This window comes from Rhincodon typus, chromosome 14 (assembly GCF_021869965.1).
Source record: "Rhincodon typus isolate 14 chromosome 14, sRhiTyp1.1, whole genome shotgun sequence".
NCBI lineage: Eukaryota > Metazoa > Chordata > Chondrichthyes > Orectolobiformes > Rhincodontidae > Rhincodon > Rhincodon typus.
Genome location: NC_063345.1, coordinates 33621094 through 33648645, shown reverse-complemented (window position 1 = coordinate 33648645; position 27552 = coordinate 33621094). Strand labels below are relative to the sequence as shown.

The following is a 27552-nucleotide window of genomic DNA, read 5'->3' as shown; positions in this document are numbered from 1 at the left end:
ACATTGGAACTCTCATGGATCTTATTGGGAAGCAGCTGGCTAAAACAGCAGACAGTTTAACTCCTCGTGTTTTACATTTGGTGTAGCTCTTCATTCCAGTTATATTCACCCTTTATACAGAAACACACGAGCCTTAAAGAAATGGCAATGAAATGGCTGGAAGTAAATTCATGCAGTTTATTTCCACTGACTATTCCAAAGCCCTTAACTCCCACAATCAGTACTGAACAGATTCCAGGCAGGTTTCCACTCAGAACAGAAGGCAGAAATCAAATGGAAAAGTTAAACAATTGTTTAAAGATCAGGAAAGTTTTGCAAGTGCGCACAAATGCTCCTCAGACATGTGCACACATATACGATAATTAATACAACTTAACTGAAACTCCCACGTTCGAAGTAGTTGATGAAACATCTTTGTGCAGCCTTTGCTTAGACAATTGCAGTAATGCAAATGACTAAGCTTCCCTTCATTGGCTGCAGTCATATTGTGCAAAAACACCTTAAGTTGCTTGATATAGCAAAGGAACCATAATTGGATCTTTTTTCTCTGATTCAATTGCTTGAGGTAAGTGAGCCTGACAAAAAAAAGAACCAATTAACATAGACAAAACTGTGGTAGCTTTTCTGGATCACTTCAAGCTAGTCATTTGTAGTTAGTTGTAAATCCATTATTTCACTCATTCTTGATTAAACAAATTTGGAAATTTAACAGATATTCAATATTCAAAAAGTTAAATATTAGCCAAAAGGAGCTCAATGCCACACATCCCGGGGAACAGATCAAAGGCAGTCAGCCATCAGATTATCGGTGTAGTGATTTTTAACCATTCCTTTCCTGCTTCTCCCAAAGAGCAGGTCTTCACTTTTGATCAAATCACAATCAAACGATCCAACATTTAACCGTTAGGCCTTTTCATTTAAATCTAATTTTGTAGTTTTAGCTTGCTGGTTTGGTCTGGTCTGCATTGGTCATTTTAGAGGTGAAAATTTACCTACCACTTTTAAAAGAACAAAGATACTGAGCCTTAAAGAAGATATTATTTGATTATGGGGAATTAGCTGGCCTTGAAGATGGCCAAAAGATATCACCTCATCTTGAGGTATCACCTTCAGCTAATTCCTATGGGTTTTTGGCTAAATACAAATCACATAAGTTCGATGAAGTGATTCTCACCACACAGCAGAGTGTGTTTATTCACTGAATCTTGGCATCTGCTCCAATAGCTGAGCCACCCGATTTCATTTCCCTTAACACTACGCTCTCTCTCATTCCAGGAGGAAAACAGCCTATAAAAGCAAGACCCAGGAGAGGTGATGTATTGTGTGTCATTCAGCTCCTCACCCTTCTGGTGGATCCTGACCTGATGGCCTAAAACAAGCTTTGCAGTAATATTGGAGGTAGCCCTCAACTAACTGTGCTGGAATCCCCCAAACCAAGGCTACCTCCTTTGATTTTACTGAGGACTGCTGGCATTGATGACAAGCTTCCAAGCTTTGTGTCTGCACTAAATGGCATGGCATGACGGTAGTAGTATGAACCTGGTCTCTTTCGCTGAGTGGGTAAAGTGAAAACTGGAAAGGCAATGCCAGGCAGGAATGCTGAGTGCTTCCAGGTAGGCTCAGAGTGCGTGCATGTTATGGCAGTGAGCAAAGAACTTGGAGATGCAGCCTGGTCTGTTGAATGAGCTGGGTATGTGTCTCTGAGCACACAGTGTCTTTGCTGCAACATTGCAAATGATAGTTGCCAGCACAGCCCAGCACAACATTCTGCAAATTAATCAGAAATGTGCTATGTTATCACATGTCAGATGCCAACATCAGTAGACACCTGCTTATGTAGATAACAGAAAGACATGAGCTTAACATCAAGATGCACCTCACTGGATTTCATCACAAATTGCTCCATAGCCAATAATCACTCAAGCAATTCTAAGATTCCACCTATATACTTCGCATTTATCTTCTAACCTTTTGTGTTGGGAAGGTTCCAGAAGACAGAATTTAAAAGTTCGAATTCTGTTATTCCACAGTCCAAAAGGGCAAAGGGGACACTCAGGAGTGATGTCACAGGGCTTGTGTAATCACATCATACTTGAGTGGAGCAGCCTATCATCCCTAAAATGACTTACAAAACCACTAACCCAGACAAGCACTCAAAAAACCCTTGGTGCCATTCCCATTGAACAGCTTGGAGCAGGGGAGTGAAGAGAGAGTAGAGAGTAGCGAATGCAGGAATGACGAAGAGGCAGAATCAAAAGGGACACCACTTCAGGGTCTGCAGGTGCACAATGATGATGATAACAGAAACAAAAACAGAAATTGCTGGAAAAGCTCAGCAGGTCTGGCGGCATCTCTGGAGAGAAATCAGAGTTAATGTTTCAGATCCAGTGACCTTCCTCACAACCGATGGTAGAGCACTGACTTCCTGTTAAGAGTGCGGTGGCAGAAGATAAATACTGCAAGTCAGCATTAATTTAAGGACAAGAGCAACAATTGAGATAATCAAAGACAAGAGCTGATTGCGATTAGGTTATCAGTTGGTTTAGGATAATAAGTCCTCGGAAGATTAATCTGTACCTAGTTATCTGATGTTTTCCCCAGTGTGTTACTGTTAGTTATAATCAGGTTGCTGTAAAATTATGAGTTAATGGTTCCTTTATTCAGCCAGTATCTAAAACACCCAGTTTGATCGAATCATGGATCTGATTCTATTATTTGTGCTCACTGTTGACCCATCCTCCTGGTATGAACAGGTTTAGTCAAGTGGTTGTTCTTAAAAGGTAAGAATGGTAGAACAGCAGGATGAAACAATATCCAGTAAAGCCTCAAAAACAAAAGGGCACATGATACGAAATATAGAGTCCTCTGCTTTGTTCTACCATTACAGCTCAGGTCTCATACAACAAAAGCAGAAAATTTTTCTCCACCCCACACTGCCCCCACCCCCCAAACCCCCACCTCCACCCCCACCACTAGTCATCTTATGGCCTCTCTATGTCAGATTGCCAACACAGCAGCAAATTAATGACACTATCACAATGTAATCCAAACCACTGGGTAAGTCGAATGCATGCCTCTAAAGGTGAAGAGGCAAGGCTTATGTTTTGTTTTCTTTTAAGATGTCATCATGAACACTGGAAAATTCCATTACAAACCATAGCAGCACCCTCTCATCCAATGAGAACAAAAAAGATAAATGACTCTCTGTCACCTCTAAAGATCTCCTCTCTCTGGAATGGAATGATTTGCCACGATGGTGAAGCGGTCCAGCTGGTTCTCTGTCAGTTACCACAAATATTTGTCATTGGTGCAGGCAAATGTGAGTGAAACACTGCTCTGTTGGTTCACTCCAGTGTCACTTTGTACATTTCAAATGATTAAAACCAGATTTTTAAAACTTATAATGCCTTTGAGTATTATCAGCTCATATCCACAGAGCAGAATTGCAATGTGCACTTATATTCATGAGTCTATTCCCCAGGAATATTTCATAAGACACTGTAGAGACATAATTTCTGTACATCAAATTAGTGCTGGCCATAAGCTGATGCTGAAACTGATACTAAGTGCAACAAGATCCAGAATCTTGGCAAGCAGGCAACTGAATAAAAGACACAATGATAAATATATATTTTACAATCACTTCCATGTTTGTTATAAATGATAGTTCAAATGAGAGCTATTCCAGTTGGCTATAAAAAGTTTTTTTTCTTCTATTGGCTAACATCAACCAAAAGAGGAGAGCCAGTAATAGAAGACTGAAATAAAAAGCAGCTTCAAAAGGAAAATTGGTGGAAAATTTGCCCCAAAGCATCGAATAACAGCATTTATAGCCACTTTGAAAAGCAGCTTTCATATGAAACCGCACAGCCACTAACACAGGGAAGCTCAGGGTATACATGTCCTGCAGGAGGGCCTCCCAGCATTAAGTTCTGCCAAAACAGCTGGCTATCAAATGTTAGCAACCACACCTTTTCTCATTCACAAATCTGACTGATCAATAGCTAATATATTTATTAAAATCCACATATTAATAAAAATAAACTGCACCACTCAACAGCTCAAAAGGCATAAGCACCTTACGTTAAAACTAGCCATATAAGTCACTGTACTTCTCAGTTTAGTTGTAGTGAATTAGCAGATAGGGCAGCAGTTTAAGCTTTAGTATATTGGTTTCAGTTCTTATTCTGTAAGGAGATGATGCAAAAACACCAAAAAGTTTTCACCACGAGTCAGGAAGCTTTAGATTCAAGTCTCACTCCAGAACCTGGGCCCCAAAAAGAAAAAAAAACAATGCTGACTCTCTAGTGCAATGATGAAGAGGTGCTGCATGGTTGGAGGTATGATCTTTTTGATGAGACATTAAAACAAAACTTCATCTGCCTTTTCAGGTGGCCTACAAACCTCCCATTGTGTTATTTCAAAGAGGAACAGGTGAGTTTTGCCCTTTTTTTCCCAGTCAATATTAATCTCTCAATCCATATCACAGAAGCAGATTGTCTGGTCAATATCAGAATGCCAACTGACATTATTTTCTGAGTGCAAGTTCATTTCCTACATTACTGTACTTCAAAAGTACTTTATCATCTCAAAATGCTTTATGGCTATTGGATGGTAACAAGTGGCATGAATGCAAGCTTTTTTCTTCAGATCATAATCCAGTGTCTCCTGATGGATACTGCACAGCTTTCACTCAGGAGGGAACGGGATAAGGTTTGGCTGTGACAAAATTCACAGTCAAATACCCTTCAACACTCACCAATCTGTGCTCATAGGTGAAAGCAGTCAACACCTGTTAGCCTGATAAATACTCAATAAAGTCAGAAAACTTGGGAGAAAACTAAAAGCTAAAAAGAAAATACAACTGGATCTCAAAATAATCCCAAAAAATCTCTTTCTACAGCTGGCTGACTTAGTTGTCAGAAGAGAGTGATATAACTGACATTCTTGACAATTAATTTCAGTAATCCAACCATGCTGTTAAAAAATATCAAAAGTATTGTCTGATATCTCTTTTTAAAAAATCATGTGGTATGAATGAAAGGCCTGTCAATGACCTGTTCGCCACATTTAATTGAATATCAAATAATCAGTGATGAAAAGGTTTATTCAAGAAAGCCTACAATATGTTATACCTACTGCTAGAAAAATATAATTACACAATGAACACTGTGATTAGTTCCTTAATCCTTATCCTGCTGAATAAACAGCAACATCATCCAGTTAGGTAGTGAGCAACCCATGTGCTGCTGAATAAATAGTAAATCAGTCTATTGCAATAGTAACCCTCATCCTGCTGATTTATTCCATCTAGTTACAGTCAATAATCCTTACAATGCTGCCTAAATGTATCTCTGACTCAGTAACGAGAGTAACTCTCTCCCTGCAGTAACTGCAGTTCTATACAATTACTGAGTTACCATTTCCTTGCTGAACAAGTCAATTCAGTTACATGGATTAATTCTGAACAGCAACTCTGTTTGGTCTCACAGAGTAAGCATTCTACTCAGAATGAACAACCATATTCATACTAAGAAACATGGATTGCCTGCACAAGGAGTACTCCTTCCCATGCTGAATAAGCAGAAATTACTTACAGTAATAAATCCTGGGAGGGAAAAGCAAATGCTCCCATAGGATTATCTCACATCAAAATTTCTTGTGTTAATTCCAAACACAGCAGGTGGTGGACTTTGCTTGTCATTTTTTGGATGTCTGCCTTCTATATCAAAATGGTGACTGGTGAGATAGCAATTACACTTGTTACAATAATGCAGCAGCTTGATGAGCTGAATATCTAACAGCAGAAATGGATGCCCTCCAAATATTCACTCAGTTTAAATACTTATAAGAGAGAATTATCTGGTTAAATGTATCACTTATCGTGCTACTAAGTAACGGAGACTAGAAGATCCAATGTTTGATGTTTAGTCTGCACTGAATTAGGTAATCTGGACCAGACCAACACTTGGGGTGGGACGTTTGACCTCAATCCTCCTGGGTTAGAGTGAGCAAATTTAAAAATCAATCAAGGCTCCAGTGCTAACCACCTTAAATATCAAGTGACTCACCCTAAACATCAAGTGAGAACAAGAATGTACCCATGTGTGGTGCCTGGCTCCCCTGTGCCCTGTGGTAAAATAGCACTACAGGCTTACACTTGAAGTCTCAACACCTCAGTAACATATAGTGGTGCCCATGGAATCCAGCCAAAGTCAACTATTTCAGGAGAAAGGGAGTAGCAGTAGATTCCCCTCAGTGATTTTAACAAATTCACTGTAGAAGAAATAACCAGTGGTGGGATGTTGAATGCCCTGTGCTGCACAGAAAAGCCTATACCCTGACTGTGATGACTTGCATCACATGGTGCTGCCTTTATCTTCAAAGCAACATAATCCAGTGACATCAAAGGAACCACTCCACTACAAAGGGAATATAAACTGAAAAGCTATAATTTATATGTGAAAAATGTACCCAAAACTACCAGATGCATCACTGTATTTTTTTAAAACAAATCATTGTGGCCTGGTGGGGTGGGGAGTGGTGGGGGAGGGAAAAGGATGGTTAGTTCAGATAACAATTACCAATTCACCCTGTTGTCACTTGTCGGAGTCCTAGATAAGTAGATCTGAACAAACTACTATGGATTCAGGTATACCTTAGCCCTGTAGCACAGAGTGTCATAACACTCAAGAACATTGCAATTCATAAAAGCACTTAAGACTACAGCTTAAAATTCAAAATCAATCATGATCCAATAATTGGCTTAAAGAAATTAATTGACCATAAGCAAAATAAGTCCCACAAATACTGATAGCACCATCACCCTAGAGTTTAAGGAAAGGATACTTGTCTGGACACATCAGTTAGGATGTAGAATATTAGACTGAAGCATAAACACAAGAACCAAATTCCATGGGGGGTGGGGGGGGGGGGGTGCCGAGAAAATAAAGGTAGCAAGTTCTTCCCATTGTTTTTTAAAAGAAAAACAGGAGTTCTCTGGTTTGAACTGTCACAATGGACTTATAGTCTCCATAAGTGACAATGCTTCTGGTATGGTATACTATTGCAACAAGGTTCGTCATTGGTGAGAACAGGAACAATTCAAGGTGGCATGACAAAACGTTATAGCACAGTTACTTAAGTAGAATCCCTCTACACACTTGCTGCAAGGCAGCACAGTGACTTACTAGTTAGCACTGCTGCCTCACAGCACTGGGGACCTGGGTTCAATTTGGTGACTGTCCATGTGGAGTTTGCAAGTTCTCCCCATGTCTACATGGACTTTCTCCCACAGTCCAAAGATGTGCAGCCTACGTGGATTGGCCATGCAAAATTGTTGTGTCTAGGGTCGTGCAGGCTAGATGGGTTAGCCTTGGTAAATGCACTGTTATGGGAATAGGGTGGGGAGTTGTTGGTCTGGGTGGGATGCTCTTGAGGATTGGTGTGGACTAATGGGCAGAACGGCCTCTTTCCACATTGTCGGGGTTCTATGAATCAATAATAACCTATCCATTGTTTAGTTTAAAGACCCTTTCAACTTCCCCAGTGCTGATACCAGTGCCCCAAAAACCACTTGTCCCACACCGATTATCCAACTATCCAGAGATTATTACTTTTGGGGATATGTTCTTCAGTTTGGTACCTAGTAGCTCCTCATATTACTCTCTCCTTGTCCTACCAATGCTGCTGCATTCTTCATGGTGAGGCCTCTTCTGGAATACTGTGTCCAATTCTGGTCGCCCAGTTATAGGAAGGCTATTATGTTGGAGAGGGTTCAGAAGAGATTTACCAAGATGTTGCCGGGTGTGGAAGATTTGAGTTATGAAAAAAAGCTGGAATGTTTTTTTACTGAAGTGTAGGTTGAGAGGTGACCGCAGAGAAGTTTATAAAATCATGAGGGCTATGGATAGAGTTAATGGTAGTTGTCTTTTCCCTGGGATGGGAAATTTCAAGACTAGGGCACACATTTTTAAGGTGAGAGGGGAGAGATTTAAAAAAGACATGAAGGACAGTTTTTGTTTTACGCAGAGGGTGGTTTGTGTGTGGAATGAATCTCCTGAGGAAGTGGTGGACGTGGGTACAATTACAACAGATTTGGATAAGTACGTGAATAGGAAATGTTTGGAGGCATATGGGCCAGGAAAAGGCAGATGGGACTATGTTAGATTGGGATTATGGTCGGCATGGACTGGTTGGACTGAAGGGTCTGTTTCCTTGCTGTGTGACTCTCTGGCCATGACAACAAGATCCTCTCCCAGCCATTCCAAGTTCCTGTACAGCTCTAGAGCAGATGACCTGAAACTTTCCCGCTGGAAAAGCCTTCTAGACTCACTTTCTTGGTGACATAGAAAAAGAATCTATCCCCTTCACTATACTATTCCCTATTACCATTACATTCTCTTTTGCTCCCTCCAATTGAATGGCTTCCTGTAGCACAGTAACATGGTCAGTTATCTCATCCACCTGCCCTCACTCTCAGCAAAACAAGCTAAAAGAGCCAGGAACAATTGGACTACTTTTGGACAATTGCAAAATCTGAGGTTCCTACCCAAAATCTCCAATAATTGCCTCACTTCCAGTCACACACCCCTTTCCCCTGACCACTGACCAAATTAGAAGACCCTAACCCAAGAGGTGTGACCACTTGGCAAATAATGTTCTCACTCCCAGATGTGTCATAATGCCTGCAGTCTAGCCTTCAGCTCATTAACTCTGAGCCAAAACTGCTACAGATGTGTTTGTCTTTGATCACACTGGCATTCAGGAGCTCCTACATGATGCAGCCAACACATCATCTGTTCTGTCATCCATAATGCGTATTTTTAAATTAACTATACAAATAAATTCAGTTATTCTTATACTTATCTATATATTTAAATAACTATGAGCAGCTCTTGTTGCACCTTAAAAATAGAATAGGCAACAATATCTGAGGAACTAAGATCAGCAAATCTAGATAATACTGAAAAGATATTGTAGCAGCATTTACAAACACTCCCCTACTCCAATAAATGTTTTGTTTTTGTGCAGACCAGTGAAGCCCAAATACATTAAAACCATAAGTCCTCCCTCAAAAGGGGGCCCTCACTGGTAAGAAGATGGTTCATACAAAATAAATTGATGTTAGATAACTTTCAACTAATGAATATTAAATCAGGATTTACAATAATAAATTCCCCGACTTTGCCAATTTATAAGCAAAACTACTTCAGTAAGTTTTTATATCAATTCAAACATGAGCTTTAGGGATGTTCTCTTGACAATTAATATCTAAAAATATAACTCTTAGTCAACCTGTACAATGCAGTCAGCTTTAGACAGAAGATATGGTTTGCAGCAGAGGCTAAAAATACTACTAAACAACAATAATACAAAATTTAATCGAATTAACTTAATTCATTTCCTTAACAGTTTTGAATTACAAAGAACGCTAAAACAAGCTCAAAATAACTGTATTGGCTTTAAATTTATTTCTGGGCTACATGACTGAGCTGCATTTACATCACAGAAACAAACTAAAAAGCAGAGCACGAATCAAAATAAAGATAAATGGCACTAATTGTTTTATGGTGCAATTTAACTTTAATGTAATAATGAGAGAATTTATCACAGTCTCTTTGTGGTCAGCTGCACATAACCATGTTCCACAGTCCAAATAGAACTCCAAACCAGTGCTGGATTACATACATTCACCATTCATTTGCATGTTGAGTGCCCCTGATTTAAGCACAGTATTTAAATAGAAGCTCATGAGACAAGTAAAAATATTCTATTCTAATTATCTAACAATTAATACTCAGCACCATGAAATATATTCCATTCCCAATCTTCACCTGGAGACCAAAACACACTTTGCAACTCTAATCACTTTTATATTAAATTAGTTGATTTTTTTTGCAGTGGACTGCTGAACTGTTAAATGATCAGTTAAGTAGGGCCATGGGACAACAATTTGCTAAAATGTTCTTTCTACCTGTTCTGTAGAAAGAATTTCTTGGCAAACATACCAGTGAGGTGGCGAATGGAACAACAGAAAAAAATGCAGGATATCATAGGGTGTGGCGTGTTTTCTTACTTTTGAGACCAAGAACAAACTACTGATTTTCTCAGATCACTCAATTATTCTTATGCATTTCAAACCCATTGAATGAGAAAATACATTTAACTTAGACATTAGGTTTTTTTAGAAAAAGCAGTTAAATTATTGTAACACAACAATTCTGTTGTCAATTACAAAGGGCACATTGTAAAGAAATCTCCATTCCTCTGTCGAAGTTGCTAACTATTGTGCGCTACAATATAGTTAAACAAGCACATTTATCCCCTACTACCTCATTCAAATGGGGATATTGCTCATACGTGGCCAACAATGCATGTTAGTTGGCCTTCTAAATCGAAGACCAACATAACTAAATTTGATTCTACCATCATCCAACTTTTAATTATTTGATTTCCAGCAGGGGCCTCTGGACCACATTCAGAATGTCGGATTTTATCCTTTCTTATCCCATAGTGTTGGGGACAATCATAATAGTTCTAGTGTCACTGCGCTCTGCTTCCAATTAACTAACACAGTACACACACTGACTGTTAAACCTGGCAATTTCCTACCCTGGACATTTCATATGGTGCATTTAGTAACTGAGCCATTGGGGCTAACATCAGCTTTAATTCGCAAGCACAAATTTACTGCAATACCTCAAACTACCTTAAAAGAAACAGATATGCACACCTCTTCCCAAGCATTATTACAGTGCAACCAGATATAATCCAAAGAAATCCACCACTAAAAGAAATGAAGTGACAGGACAGTATTACTGGAGTTAAAAATACATACATGGAATGATCTGCAAACCTTAACACATATCCATAACCACACCTTGTGCACAATATAACAACCTCCTGCATAAAACTATACATGTGAATAGGGTGGGAGATGTAAACAGGAGCCTAACATGGAATTTACAAACTTTTAATTAAATGAGATATTCTCTAAACAAACAAGTTTACTCTTGTATCTTTTTCTGGTTCTTGTTCCTTTGATCTCCTGAGAAATGACAGTGGGCTAGTCCCTTACACCAGGTTCAGATCAAGATCATATTTATCATTTTGTTCCTTTAGCCATCCAATCACTGTACTTGAGCAAAGGTCAATAATTAGTGAAAAACTGAAAAAGCTACAGATGCTGGAAATCAGAAACAAATACAGAAATTGCTGGAAAAGTTCAGCAGATCTGGCAGCACGTGGAGAGAAAGCACAGTTAGCATTTTGGATCCAGTGATCCTTCAGTTATGAAGAAAGGTCACTGGATCAGAAATATTAACTCTGATTTGTCTCCACATGCTCCTGGACCTGCTGAGTTTTTCCAGCAATTTCTGTCTATGTTCCCAATAACTAATGCATTTGACGGCAAATTAAATCAAGGGCTTGGCTGAATGTTTCAGAGGACTTCCAAATTCCTAAGACACTACTCAAAAATCTGCATTTGTATTGTCCAGTTTCAGTTTAGATTCTGAAAGATTAGCATCCAGGAGCTGAAGTTTGCATGACTAAATTCAGCTCCCTTATTCTTACAGCAGATTCTCATCCAAAGCAGCACAAAAACAGACACATTCATTCATCTCATTGTTGTTGATGATGCAGCACAGATGTGTATTTGCTTACGTAATAGTCACTGTAATTCATAGAATGTAATGAAAGCCTGTTTAATTTATGATTGATAAACTGCTGTGCACATTGAGATATTATCTGTTGGATTGTTCAGTTTGATTGTTCCTACATCTCTGTTCTGACGAAGGGACACCGGACTGGAAATGTTAACTCTGATTTTTCTTCATAGATGTAGCCAGACCTGCTGAGCTTTTCCAGCAACTCCTGTTTTTGTTTCTGATTTACAGCATCTGAAGTTCTTTCCATTTTTATTCTACATTTCTGTTCATTCATTTTCAAATGAGTGCTTTTAAGCATCGCTTAAAAAGTTATGGATTGCTACTCAAATTGCATTAGTGACAGGACTGCACTGCATTGTATGTGTGAAGCAAATCTCAATTGTTCAGCATTTTTTGTTGAAACACAAACAAAAATTAAAAATAATGTATTAACATTTTCTGAGATAGTAGGAACTGCAGATGCTGGAGAATCCGAGACAACAAGGTGCAGGGCTGGATGAACACAGCAGGCCAAGCAGCATCATAGGACTATGATGCTATGATGCTGCTTGGCCTGCTGTATTAACATTTTCTGCTCTGCTTTATCTTACTTAAATATTTTTTTCCTTGGACCCACTAATTTTCTGTGTGTTGCCCAGCAGGCACCAATGGCCCCCTAACTTTGATGCACTTCCAAAGACGCCAGTGGTTAAGTGTTTCAAAAAATGTCAGAGGATTTCCAACTAGAGCAGCCAACAATGTCAAGCCTATCCTATCCTTGTCCCATGAACAGCAATCAGAAGCTGCTTCCCCCCACTCCCTGATCCAGAGGGACTGAGGCCACTTGTTGCGACTCTACCACTAACTAACTAATACCACCAACAGACAGAGGATGGAATGCAAGACTTTCCTGGTCCATTTTGGCTCAAATACTCACTATATAAAATTGTGATCAGATTAGGAAGTTCACATGACTTTTTTTTGTTTCAACGCTGGGTGGATTGAATTAACATTATCCATGAGTGCACATAAAGACAATGCCTTTGCAATTATGAGGAACAAAAGATGAAAGGTCAGAACAGTAATGATCATAACAAAGAGATGATAATATTGCTTTATGTTATACCATTTAACAAAAATCCAAGCCATTCTAATTATTATATATTTTAAAACCTATAAAGGGAGTAGAGGTGCCCCTGTGATGCTGACCAAAGCTATTGTGTGATCTTGCACCTTCACTCAAAGAATAAGCCTGACCTCAGTATCAAAGTGATTATACATTTAAAAACCCTTTGGGTGAAGTGTAATCGAGGCCCTGAACATCTCAAATCTAATTAAATATAACCAATCTGCCAATTAAAGGAACCTTACACTTCAATTTTGTTTGAAATTGAGTGCTTTAAATTTACAATGTCATTCAACTAAAGAAGACAGGAGTTCAAAATTGATAGGATTTTCCGACAGGATAAAAAAACAGTGATACCTGAAGAAAATCTGGAGGCCATTTAATTAATTTTGTTGTAAGGCTCCTTTAAAATATTAATGTGAAATTTCCTTTATCATTTTTTGTCATTCATCTCAGGTAAAACCAGAACTTTCACTCCTTGCATCTTTCTGCATCTGATCCAGCAGTGTCATGGTAATGTCACCAATAGTGAAAAGGCCCTAGCTCTGGGGATCTAGGTCCAAATTCATAACAGCATCTTGCAAAATTTAAATTCAATAAGTAAGTGTGGAATGTAATGTTAGTCTTTTGAATAAAAATCTATCTGATTCACTACTATCCTTTAGGAAAAGAAATTTGCTATCCTCGTGCGGTCTGGTCTACGTGCGACTCCAGACTCTCATTCATGAGAGGAAGGCAATTAGGAATGAGTAACCAATGCTAGCTTTGCCAAGTTGCCCACATCTCACAAAAAGAAAAGTAATCTTTCAACCGTTCCATTCTAATCAGGCATCCTGACATTACGCCATACTGCAGGGAAGAAAAGCTTTTAGGCTGCTACATGAATGCTGATCGTCCAGAAACTGCACAGCCAGCCAAATTTCACTCCTTGTTTTCTATATGAGAGATCAGTGCTGAAGTACAGCACCCTCCAAAACTATCCTAGCCTGGAAGGATTGGTTATTTCATATAGTAGTTGCTCATTAGGACCTTAGCTCTGAAGTAGCATTAGAAAGCTGATAGTGATTACAACTTTGTTTTCGTTTGTATCCCTGAAATGTGATTGCAGCTGTGTTATGAAATAGCTTTGTTCAATATGTTCCCTTGCTATAATCACACCGCATTATCCTTCCTTATCTGGCTCAATATCTGTACAGCATTCTATACTTAATCCCATGCAATTCATCTCCATCATTGTTATGTACCTTAACAAGTTGGATGTGAATTCAAGAGGTCGACTTAGCAAGTTTGCAGATGACACAAAAATCTGTGGTGTTGTTCTAAGAGCGGAGGATGGTCTCAGGCTACAGTCTGATATTCATCAGCTGGTAAATTAGGCAAAGCGTCAAATTTAATCCTGATAAGAGTAAAATGATGCATTTTGGGAAGTCTGATAAGGGAAGGATTTACACAATGAATGGTAGATCACAAGGAATAAAGGAATTTTGATGTACAATCCAAGATCCCTGAAGGTGTCAATACAGGTAGACGGGGTGGTGAAGGCGGCATACGGGATGTATGTCGTCATTAGCCAGAGTGCAGAATACAGGAGCAAGGAATTCTACTTGCAACTTTATTGAGCATTGATTAGATACTGTGCGCAGTTCTGGTCGCCACATTATCAGAAAGATGTGACTGGACTGGAGAGAGTACAGAGGAGATTCGTCGGGATGTTAAATAAAAATAGAACGAGCTGCAGATGCTATTAATCAGAAACAAAAACAGAAATTGCTGGAAAAGCTCAGCAGGTCTGACAGTATCTTAGGAGACAAATCAGAGTTAATATTTCAGTCGAGCGACCCTTCCTTACTTGCTGTGTCCATATTTTAACCTATTGCAGTACATGTGTTTTCTTTTATATATATTTTCCACCAAAATGGACAATTCCATGTTTTCCCACATGATATTCTATTTGCCAGAACTTTGCTCATTAATTTAACCTATCTATATCCCTTTGCTGCCTCCTTATATCCTATTTACAACTTTCTTGCCTATCTTTGTATCAACAGCAAGTTCAGAAAATATATCTTCAGTCCATACAAAAATTGACAAGTTGATGTCCTTTTTTAGATTATGGCATTTCTGCAATTACTGCTGTCAGGTTAAAATGTTTGTAATCTTCTTTTTTCTCTCACTTTCTTTTCTGAAACAATGATTACATTTGCGACCTCTCAAGCGGCAGGAACCATTCAAGAATCTACCAATTCAGGGAAGTTGACCACCAATATATCCACTCCGTCCACAGCCACCCCCTTCAACATTTGTAGGTAGACCGAGAGAATTTACAACTTTCAATTCCATTAATTTCTCCCGGTTTTTTTGCTAACACTAATTTCTTTCCTATCATCATTCTTGCCTTTCCTTGGATCTTTAGTATTTCTAGAATATTTTCTATATCCTCTTCAGTTGAGAAAAACAAAAGGACCAGATGTTCACTGGGTCAGAGTTGCAGACACAGGATGTATCCTAGGTCTATAAAACAGACCAAGGAAAAGTGTTCCAGAAGGTGGGATTTTCATTCTGGGATGGCAGGTACTCTGGTGATTCTGGAATAAGAGTGGAGACTACTAACTGTATATGCAGGCTTAGCATGACATTTTTCTCAATTTCCCAGCACTGGACTGCAATGGAAAAAACTTTAACAAGAGACATTTCTCCAGCCCTTACACTTCTCCCCCACAAACTCTCCAAGTCCCATTCCACCCTATGCCTCTCGAACCAATCCTTATGCACCCAATGCCTCCATATCATTCAATCCAGGGCCATTTATATTGCCTATGCCACACTAACTGCCAGTTCTGAAGAAAAGTCATCCCAGACTTGAAACTTTAACTTTTGTTATGTACCAGACCAAAATCCATGCAAATATATCAAGGAAATAGCTTAGACCCTGCGTTTTATCTTATTTAAAGGCAAATGTAAGGTGCTGTCTTCCAGATGTAATTTGATTGGTCACATTACTCGGCTTTAAGCAAAATATACTTCATTCTTACACCCAGTTAAAATAGGGATGAAAGAAAGAAGAATTGGTATAACTTTAACACTACATGAAAAACTTAACAGAATAATAGATTATTTAACTACTAAACAGCAACTGTTCCAGTATGGTATCATCTCATAAACACATCCTTGGCAAAGGCAAAGTCAGGAAAACAGATTGTCTCACATGCGATTCTAGCAGCAGAAAGGGGACCCAAGCTTTTAGCTGTAACAGACACAGCCCATTTCCAAACCCTTACAACTACTGAATGCTAAACTAAAACCCTTGTTCTGTGGGAGCCTGATTCCACATGCTGCTTCTATTACGCCAACATTAAAAAAAACCCAAGGCCTCACAAGCTGCTTACTTTATACGTTGGTCACACCTGTCTCAATGTCTCTTCATTAAATAAAAACCAGGACAAAATACGCCACTTAAGGCCATAGTATAGTCACCACAGTTGCAGCCAAACCTGATGAGTTTCTACAGCATTGTGTGTTTGTAGCTCAAATCCCATAATGTCTAATGTAAATAGGTACACAGGAATACCTAACATGGTTGTTTTTTAAATCTCTGTTTATCTTTATGAACAACATTTGGCAACTTCAACAGTTGTTTGCAGCATGATAATCCCAACGATGCAATGCACTTTTTGTGCATTAGCATGCCTACTATTAGCAATCTAAAAGGGTTTCTTACCTCTCTCAAATGGTCCTTTACCTCCCCTAGAGGGAGGCTTAACTCTACAAACATTGTCACAGAACCAGATCCAAAGTGATGATATCCCTCTCCAAAAGGGCATCCTGACTGTCCAAATATATCTACAAGTTTTAAACCTGCTCTTCCCTCATCTAATCTGCAAACATTGGATTTCAGACATCTACCTGACCAAGATGATGCAGAAGTGGGTAAAGCTGATGACTTAAACGGCCAGCTGCCTCTCTAACATGGGCATGTGTGAATCCCAAGCTGACTCCAAATCTGCCCCACAAAAATGTGAAATACGAACATACAAAATAGGGGCAGATATAAACCATTCGGCCCTTCAACCATTCAATATGATCAGGCTGAACCGTTTTGAATTCGACATTTGCACCTATTCCCAATAGCACCTATTCCCAATAGCATTTGATGCCCCTTCCTCAAGAACTTATCCATCTCGGTCTTAAAAACATTCCAGAATCATCCATCGCCCTGAGGCAGAGAGTTCCAAAGTTGCACAACTCAGAAAATATTTCTCCTGATCCGTAATCCTGAAAGCATGACCCCCATTTTTAAACAATGCCCCATAGTTCTGGGCTGATCCATAAGAAGTAATATCCTTTCCACGTTCACCTTGTCAAAACCTTTCAGGATTTTATACACCTCAATCAAGTCTGCCCACATTGTAAACTAATAGAAACAAGCCCAACTTATCCAACCTATCTTCCTAAAACAAGTCACTAATTGGGGGCGAAACTTAGGATTTTTTTCTATATTTGCTATAAGGGAAGGACTCTCTGACAAGGCAAATGTCTGGGGAAAATATCTGTTTAGTATGCCTGCAATTTCCTAATTCCCCATTATGAGTTTTACTGCTTCTGTATACAGTAGGTCTATATTTGTTTTTTGATAATCTTTCCATCTTACATACCTAAACAAGCTTCTATAGTCTGTTTTTCAATTTCCCCAAGTTTACCACAGTATGCAGAAGTGAATGAATGAGGTGGGTATTGCTAATTAAATAAATATTAAACATTAAGATGAAAATGGAGGCAATGCAGTTATCCAAATGAAATTTTCAAAAGACACTGATAATTAGCAACAGAAAGTTGAGATTAAAAGGTTGCAAACAACTTCTAGACCTCCTTCCATTTGTGGCTGAGAATCAAGAATATTTCAGACTCTTATAAAAGAAAAATAGTAGGAATCTACTAGATTAAATACTTCTCGTTCCTCAAGCTAAACACGCAGACTAACTCCATTATATTTCCATTCCTCTGAACGTAGTAAACATAGCAGGGCAGATCCATAAGACTACCAACCTGCAATTACTATAATTGGAAGACAGTGAAAAACGAAGGACGTGAAATCAAATCAGAACAAAGAAAAATATGATAAAGCATGTTCAGTGCTTGGATTGCCAACCTGTTTGGTTCAATTGAATAACTTTCAAAAGCTCTTCATGGGGAACCGGGATAATGCACAATATGGCATAGTCTTGTTTCTCAAACAACTTATCTGTTCAATTTCGTTGAAGTTCACCAAGGGGGGAGAATTAAGTGGACAGTAGGGGGAGGGGCAGGTACAACATTGTCCAATATTTAGATAGTTGCATCACGCCACCTGCTGGAGAGACTAGCTCAATACTCTGTCATCAAGTCAGGAAGATGGGGAGAGGCATTGTGGATTAGAAAGAAAATCTCACCCACTCGCATTGCAAACACCGAATCTTGCAAATAGCAACCGTGAAATAAAATTTAAAAATGGCATCTCAAACAGATGTATGTAAATTGCTGGTATGAACATGGTTTGCGAGGGATAGAGAAAAGCCTGAGCAGGAAAGAGAATGAACAAGGTGACTTGATCTCCAATAACTTCGAAATGTCTTATTAACAAATACAACTTGTGCCGGAAGATTGATCTTTCACAAGTTTTTGGCTGAATTCTAAACTAAAAGGAGAATTTTTATCAAATATCTGGCTGTAGACTTCTAAAAGCAGTGGTCAGATTCCTTGTCTCAGACGCGAGGATTAATCAGTAGTGTTTTCCTTCTTCACTCTAGCCCAATTCTATTTCTTTGTCAATTTCATCTTTGTGATGCAAAGGGGCAATGTATTCGTGGAACAGTGGTCTTCATCAAGTCAGAATGTGAGGCTGTTTAATTCCTTTATTTCCTCCAATATTAAATGAATAAGAAATAATCGAAGTTTTTTTTATTGCTGGTGTCCATTCTAGACTTGCATTTTCATTCTATCCTGGGACTTTTCAAATTGAAGAACTACAGCATGTAGGCAAATGGTGCCTCACATAGTAAATGAACAAAAATCGACCAGTTTCCAAGTGAGCTCTCACACCCTGCAAAATTACTTGTCTTACTTCAGCTCTCAATTTGCAACAGGCATAATATACTGTAGCATTATAAATTACAGTCCAGACACACCCTGACCATATCAAACCATCAGTCTGGGTGTTATGGCATAGTAATCCAGCAAAGTTTGCACCATACAGGAAGCACATATATTCGACTTCATACTGGCTTGAATGCACAGTACCTTTTTGCACTATAACGCACAAATTTTACTCTACTGGATGTGGTAATACATTGTACAATGTAATATACAGTATGATATTGTGTTGCATTGAACTGTATGTTAAGTGCATGGTACTCGTGAATTACAGAATTACATTAGGAATGTTTAGTGGGTTTCAGCGGTCTTACTCCTGACTTTCAGTCTTCCACCTGAGTTACAATATTGGTGTACGGATGGGCATCACCTAACTCCTATGTACCTTTTCAGCGGCCTTTCCCTTTCCAGGGTCTGCGGGTTAGTGGGCCCCGGGTGATTCGCAAATGAATACCCATCAGCTAAGAGAATTACTGGATTCATGAAAAAAAAAGTGCAACACCTCTGCCCAAAGAGGAAAGCGGTGGAGCGGCGGAACAAATGAAACCGACCGGGGTGTGCGGGGAAATCTGGGAGCTTCATCATCGCTGTGCTTCTTTGTGAAACTGATGAGAACGCGCTAGTCCTGGTCAATTTCAAAACACTTTCACAATCGGCAATAAATTCCACTGTTGTTTTGTTTTAAATCGAACACTGTTTGGACACCAATTCAGATATTTATTTTGACCTGTTATGCGGTGTCCCTAAAACATACTGGCTTTGCTGCCACCAATTTTTCCAGTCTCCACGAGGGTGTATATCGTTGCCTGTCGCTCCTGCACGAAGAAAGGTATGTTTGTTTTTAAAATAATGAGGGCCGGGTGGGGGAGTAGCTGCGTGAATCGGTTTCCGAGACCGGACTTGCCAAAACTCGAGAGTGTCGGGACAGAGGAACAATCCATCAACGGTTTGCAAAAAGGGTGCTTACAACTCCAAACGAGCTTGTCAAGTGCGCACATGCATTACATTCCTAGGTTTAACACTCGGAATCGGTTGAAGCTGGTGGGGGGGGGGGGGGAGAGGCAGCACTGGGCACTCACTAGAGATTGTGAGCTAACTGAACCTGATTCAGTTCCCTAACACCTCACATGAGCAAACTTCACTACAACAAAAGCTTCGCCGCGAGAAAAATGCAACTGTGATTTTGTATTCAGAATTGCAACCGCACTTTTTCTTCCCTCTCAGCGCAGAAATGCAACAGCGTTTCTGTAAAAAGGTCAAAGCGGCCCCACTTTTAGACATTTTATTATCTCAGCGCCTTGGGAATGTGGAAGGTGAGGTTCCCGGAGGGGGGGGGGGTGTTGCGAATAACTGCTTTCCCCCCACCCCAGCAGAACAAAGAGCGAGATTCACACATCCACTCGGGTTTCAGATTCAACTCGAACTTCACAAGCAGCGGGACGGAACGACCTCCGAAAGCCGTGATCGGGTCTGGCGTGGCCAGGGGTAAAGCGGGGAGGGACGCTCGCCATTCTCGGATTGCCGCTTGCATGTTTGCCTGCGCCGGACCTGAACTTGCAGACTTGCGCCTACAGTAAGTCTCAGCAGCCGGGCACACGCTCCGGCACCTGGGCGCCGCCTCCATTCACAAAAAGACATGGGAACTGCTTCAAATGACCAGGCAAGGATCTTAGCAACCGCGTTCCGGCCCACTTCCATTTATCTATCTAATGGAATTCAGTGTGCTTAAAGACAAAACAAAAACTTACTTGGTGTTTTGGGAATGCCAAGCGACAGTGTCTAAACTCTTGGCTAACGGCAGAACAGTCCTGCACAGCGCGAATATAACTCCCCAGTAATATTTCCAGAGCGAGTCCCATTTAGCCATTCTCCAGGCTGAGGTAACACAAGTCAGAAGGTGATCTCCGAGAAATTAGCGGATTTCTCAGCAATGACTGGCTCACTCTCTCGATAGTGTTTTTGGATTGTATCCTTGAGTATAGCGTAAGTGTTATATCCCTCTCGGAATCGTATCCGTTTTCTGTCTCTTTACGTTAAGGCAGGAATGTCTCCTTATCCACAGGAATGTATCCCTCTCTTGGGGAGTGTGGGGGGCGTACCTTTTCTCCCCCTTTTCTGATCACTCCCGGGTAAAGCTGCACACTCTTCGTCTCTGAACTCCTGTGGTTTCCGTGAGCCTGGCTGTGCTCTCAGCGCTGCTCCTGTGTCTCCCGCTGTCTTAGGAGGAAGACTCAGATCAGTGCGAGCTACAGGATGTCCATGTGCACCGTCGCTGTATTTTCGGGCTTGCCCGCTCGCTAAGAATCCGCTGCGGGAACTCGCGTTGCTGCCTCTCTCTCGAGTCGTTCGTCGCTCACTGCCCACCTAACCTGCCCCTACCTCCTTGTCCCGCCTCTCAGGCACGCTGCAGACACCACTCATCCTGTAACCAATCACCGGCGTCCTGGGCGCCTCTCAACCAATCAAACCCCAGCCGAAAGGGGTCCTCACGCAGTGCTCTTAAAGCCAAATTGAAACATTGTCCAAATCGACAGGAAACTTTCAAACACGGGATGCTGCCCATTCTACCAACAGTGTTACAAGCTACAAAATCTAATCAGTAATTTATAATCACTGGGAAGCCATCGTTTCACTGTATTGTAATCACTCGTTCATTATACAACTTTAACAAGTTTCGTTAAATACTCTCCAGTGTTCTCCTTCCCTCACAATGCATATTTTAAGTTAATGTTTTACAGATTGAGAGATTACCAGGTTCCAGCAGAGAAAATAACATAGGTATGTGCATTTTAACGTGAAAATAGCTTGTGGTTTGAAATCCGAGCTTCGATAGATATTGAGGGAGAGAGATCGAGCCACCGAGTTAGTTTCTGGGTGCGAGATTTCCTCATCAGCGAAAGCTCAGAGTGAGCTCGGCGAACGATCCCTAAAAACTGATGAAATGAAATCCGATTGGGACCCCAGAACATAAGGGCTAATGGAAAAAAAGGGAACCAAGCCGCCGCTGATTCCTCCCAGTAGTGTAGTACACCACAAACTAGGACATGATTGGGAACTGCATCGAAAGTTTTTTTTTCTCTCTAAATAAGCATGCTTCCTAACAAAATAAGTAAAGGCACTCAAGTAGATTCAAAATCTAACTCAAACTGGGAGAAGTCACTAATAGTGAGCTGACATGAATTCATTTTGAGTACTGGTGGTGTAAGCTCTGGTGGTAAGATGGAACCAACAATGTTATAAATCACCCAAAGCTCAGCTGTTCTAAGAGTGGTGTCGGTGAGCTTGTCAGACTAGTAAGTCCTTGGTTTAAGGCCTGCTTTGTGCTGAGTTTGGTGATTGATTAGAGCATTGAAAATGATATCTCAGCCGGACTGTGACAGAGCCACAGACCGGAAGAAAAGCACATTGAGTGAAATTCTCACCAGTGACATTTACTGCCAGAGGGAAGGGAATCCACAAGGTGTGAGCCCAAAAGAGGGCGAAACAAACTCATACACACGCTTGGGAAAGATGAGAATTCCGTTCAGACACCGGGCTGTTCATCATAACCCTAAACACAGCCTGCCTCTACCTCGCCCCAGTCTGCTTCACCTTCACTCCTCTCTGCCTCACCCTCACTCCTCTATTGCCTCACCTTCACCCCACTCTGCTTCACCCTCACAGAAGGCCACTAAGAATTCGCTCAAGAGGTAATGCTTGGATGGATGCGTGAAAAGCGAGCGCTAAAAGGCTGTTGGGCCACGGGTAATCTGAGAGTCGATTTCTCGATCCGTTTTGAATCAACATTTAAGGCACTTACAAAGTGAAGATACTCAGGCTAATTGCAGTGCCTCGAACACTAGCTTTTCGAAAATTCATTTGTGGGATGTGGGTGTCGCTGGCTGACCAGCATGCATTGTCCATCCCTAGTTGTTTAGTGGCCCCTATTTGAGACAAAAATAGAAATTGCTAGAAAAGCTCAGCAGGTTTGGCAGCATCTGTGGAGAGAAATCAGAGTTAATGTTTCGGATCGAATGACCCTTCCTCAGAACCTATTCTCCCTATTTGAGATGTGCTCACACAGACAGGGATGTTTGGGATTTCTAGTTTGCACAGTTGAATAGGTTACGGTTTTTGTAATTTCTGTAACCTCAGTCCCGCAGATTTCTCGTTCTGTCTCTACCCTTATCCATATGTCTGCCTGTGAGTTGTTCTCTTTCTTTATCCTTGGCACATGCACATTATATTCTCGTTTTCTAAACAAACCTGTTTCTCTGTCATCAATTGGTGACTTTAACTCCTGGAGACCAGAGCCGTTAAACTCGTGTAGTGGGCGCAGACATCAGAGCTCCATTCTTTAGCGAAGTAACTCACTCCTGTGAGCTTCGGTACCAAACTGAGCTTCCTTCTAGGTCCCTTGTATTGAAAATGTTACTCTCGGATTATCCTTCAGACGAGTTTCACATAAACTAGTGCTTCCACCTTGGTTCATCCCTGTCTCTGGCGGGAGTTGGCACTACTTCTGCGATATCTAACGGTTAGAGTGAGCATTGGGACTTGGTTGTCTTTATATTTGTAGATGGGAAGCATTTTTTTTAACTTCTTACTTGTCTGAAATAAACGCATCGTTTATACTTTTGAGAAATAATGAGTTATTTCAACATAAGAAAGTGAAGCACATGAAGAACAATGCATTTGGAACCCGGTTAATTATCGCATTGTCACGATTCTTACGCCAACAGAAGACGCGAGCCAAGCCTAAACCTGCACAGAAATGGCAGCAATATCCTTAGCGTTAGGCATGTCAACACAAATGAAGAAATCAAAAGAAACATTTTCTAAAGTGACAATTTTAGAGCCGAACTATTTGCCTGAAGGAGCTCACAGCTAGGTCCGGTTTACATATACTGTAGTAGGAGCAGCCTACTTGCCTTAGTTTTCCGTTATTATAAAATGGCAAGTTACATTTCGACACTACTCTCCAACATAGAAATATTCCTTGCAACATTTTACGGGGGTGGGGGTGAGGTGATAGAAGGAAAATGTGAACAATCTTCACTATGGCGGGAAACAAGAATAAAATGATGAGAGTGTAAGGCGCAGACAAATTAGACCGATTTAGAACGCTTTTGAAAGCGCCATGTAGGTTGGCAAACTGCAAGATTTCAATGTGCGAGTGCAGGAAAAGCGAGACAGGGACTAACCAATAACCTGTTAGTGGACCAAACAGAATGACGAGTAATATGTAGATAATAGGATCTATGTTGGATAGACAGTGTGATGATCAATATATGCTGCAATCGTTAGATTTGTTTCATAATTCTCACTGAAATAACAATGCCTATCTTAAATAGCATCCTCGGAATCTATTGCATTTAAGAGAAGATGGGTTACAATGTCCTGCAAAATTACGAAAGAGGTGGATGGCAGATTTACTTTCAATGTAGTTAGAATTATTAGTACTCTACTATCACGCAGAAACTGTATTTTAACTGCTTGCGCGTTAGAAAGAGAACTGTGAGTTGTAATTGTTCAGGGATAGTGAAGGAGATCAAATGATTTTTTAGATTGTCAGTGGATGACCGCGAGACAAGAAGGAATAACTATGAATTAGCTGATACATGTATAGATACAAAGGCGTAAATTTAACAATAATCTCAAATAACATTTTTTTAATCTTACAATCCGAAATATTTTGTTTAAAATACACTTGTTTTCTTGTTACTTTCGTTGTTATTATTAATATTCTAATTCTAAACACCGTACATAGCTCAAGGCGCTGGTTAAGTGGATTCGCTGAAAAGCGTTTACTTGGTTCCCGCAAATGGTATTTCATTCTGCGGTAACCAGCGCCTCCTACCGTCAGTGGCTTTATCGTACTTCCGGCTCGGCCACTTGCGCCAACAGAACGAAACAGCTGGTGTAGGCTCGGAGCAGGGATAACAACACTACAGTTGCTGATAACACAGTGTGGAGTTGGAGGAGCAATGCGAGTCAGGTAGCATCAGAGGAGCAGGCGTTTCGGGCCGGGGCCCTTTCTGAAGAACTTTCCTGCTCCTCTGATGCTGCCTGGCCCCTGTGCTCCTCTAGCTCCACTCTGTGTTATCTCTGACTCCAGCATCTGCAGTTTTTACTATCTCTGACTACAGTTGCTGAGTTTGTTTTCAAATCAACACCAACTGCGGCATGTTGATTCATTTTATGTTACTGCCCATTAGTACTTTCTATGAATTTCATATCCTGTTAGAATTTTCGACAGCGAGCAACTTGGCTACAATATGCCAACTATGTCGTCCTTTATAAATTCCAGTGCAGATTCTCTCAATATTCTTTCATTATGTTTCCCATTTAACCAATCATTCCCTGATCAGAGTTTTCGTGGGGTGTGAGTATGGTTGGCTAGGCCTGTATTTATCCTATCCTATCCTAATTCCATTTAAGCTGATAATGATCTGCCTTGAACTACTGCAGTCCTCGATGATAGGGAGTCCCTTGTTAGGAAATCCTTTCTTAAGGAGGGAGTTCCACTGTTGACACAGCAACAATGAAGAAAGGGCCATATAATTCCCAGTCAGAATGGTATGTGGCTTGGAGGAGAACTTAACAGGTGGTAGTGTGCCTATGCATCTGGTGAGTTTGTCCTTCTAAGTTGTGAGGGTCATGAGTTTGGAAGGTACAGCCAGACGACCCTTAATGCTTTCCTGCAAGGCAACTTGTATATGATACACACTGCAGCCATGGTGATCCAGAGGTGGAGAAAGTGATTGCTGAACGTGTGGTTAGTCCACCAAACAGTAGGCTGCTTTATTCTGGATGGTGTTGAGCTTCTTGAGCATTTTGGAACAGGACTCATTCAGGTAAGTGAAGAATATTCCATCACACGCTTGACTTGTAGATGGCTACTGGCTTTGAGGAACTACGGGGTGAATTTCCAAGTCTGTAGGTCTGGTCCACTAAAGCTTTTGTTCAATGATTACTCCTATTTCCTGAATTTATTCACTTCCAATCCCATTAATCATATTCACACAAGCTTAGTAATGGTGTCAAATTAACTCTGCCCACATCAGAAGTTCAAAAAATCCAATCTCATGCCCACAGTAAGGCTAATCCAGCAAACACACTCACTAGCATGTTAAGAAAATTCACTCAGCCCCTGACCTCAGTATAGACTTGGTCTAAACATGGGCACAAGTACTGCATTTCATGGTGAGATAAGAGCATTTGCCAATGACGTCAAGAAAGCAATTAATCAGCATGGTATCGAGAAGCCCTATTAAAACTGAAGTCAATGGGATTTGGAGGTAAACTCTTCACTGGCTGGATTCATATCTCACACAAAGGAAGGTGGTTACGGTTGTTGGAGGCCAATCATCTCGGCTCCAGGACATCTCTGCAGGAGTTCCTTAGAATAGCAAGCTGTTCAGAAATCTTATTATGCACCTCTGGAGCAGATGGGATTTGAACTCGGGCCTCATGGCTCAAAGGTATGGACACTACCACTATGTCACAACAGCTGTGGATATTTTCTAATCAACCCGCTCAGCAATATTATTACACACCTATGGAGCAGGTAAGACTTGAACCCAGGTACACTGCCCCTGTACTCTAGAGCCCTAAGTTCCTCATGGTGCACAGGCTAGGTGAATTAGCAATGGTATAATGCAGGATTACAGGGATGGGGTGGGGGTCCAAGTCTGGGTAGGATGCTCTTTCGAGGGTCAGTGCAGACTCAGTGGGCCAAATAGCCTCTTTCTGCACTGTAGGAATTCAATGGTTCTATGATATTTTTCAATCAACCTGTGCAGAAATGTCATTACACACTTCTGGAGCATTTGGGACTTGAACCTGAGCCTCTTGGCTCAAAGACAGGGACACTACCACCACGCCACAAAAGCCCTAAGTTCCTCAGGATAGTATTTTCTAATCAACCTGTTCAAAGATACTATTATACACCGCTGGAGCAGGTGAGACTTGAACTCTGGCCTCCTGGTTCAGAGAGAGGTACACAACCGTGGACCACAAAATCCCAAAGTTCCACACACTAGAGTCCTTGCCCCAACTATCCTCAGCTGCTTCAGTTAACTTCCTCCACGTTAGGTCACACTGGGGATGTTTACTGATAATTTCAGCATTCAGTAATATTAACACCATCTCAGATACTGCAGCAATTTGTGCATGTATTCACAGACAACATTCAAGCGTGAATTGATAATTGGGTAAGTAACATTTGTGCCACACAACCACTGAGCAATTACCATGTTAAAGAAGAAAGTATCTAGCCACCTCCCCATGATATTCAATGGCACTATAATCACTTAATCTCACACCATCAACATTATGGGCATCACCATTGACTGGAAATAAGCAGAACTGCTTCAGTACTTTTGAATGCAGATAAAGTTTTTTTGAATAAAGTATATTTTTGTAATAAAAAAAGTTGACTAGAAATTGGACCAGCCATGCAATGACTGGATCAGAGACTGGAAATTCTGTGGCAAGATATGATTAGGCATGTGATGGAATATTATCCATTTACCTGCATGAATGTAGTTCCAACAACACTCAAGGAGCTTGACACAATCAAGGAAAAGCAGCACACTTACTTGGCACCACATCCACCACCTTAAACATTGACTTCTTCACCACTGATGCACCATGGCCACAGTGAAT

The 27552-nt window shown here is 40.6% G+C and overlaps 1 protein-coding gene across 2 annotated transcripts in view; it reads right to left on the bottom strand.

Annotated features, from left to right (window-relative positions):
• efnb1 (ephrin-B1) overlaps positions 1–21299 on the bottom strand; it is a 193906-nt gene extending 172607 nt beyond the window's left edge. The window contains exon 1 of one of the 2 annotated variants that reach the window (XM_020510507.2): positions 20652–21299. In XM_020510507.2, coding sequence (XP_020366096.1) covers positions 20652–20770 — 119 coding nt within the window. In that variant the 5' untranslated portion in view covers positions 20771–21299. Of the gene's footprint in view, positions 1–17923; positions 17967–20651 lie in introns of those variants that run through there. The other variant, XM_048605209.1, reaches the window with a different exon arrangement.
• Between the last annotated feature and the right edge of the window lie 6253 nt (positions 21300–27552).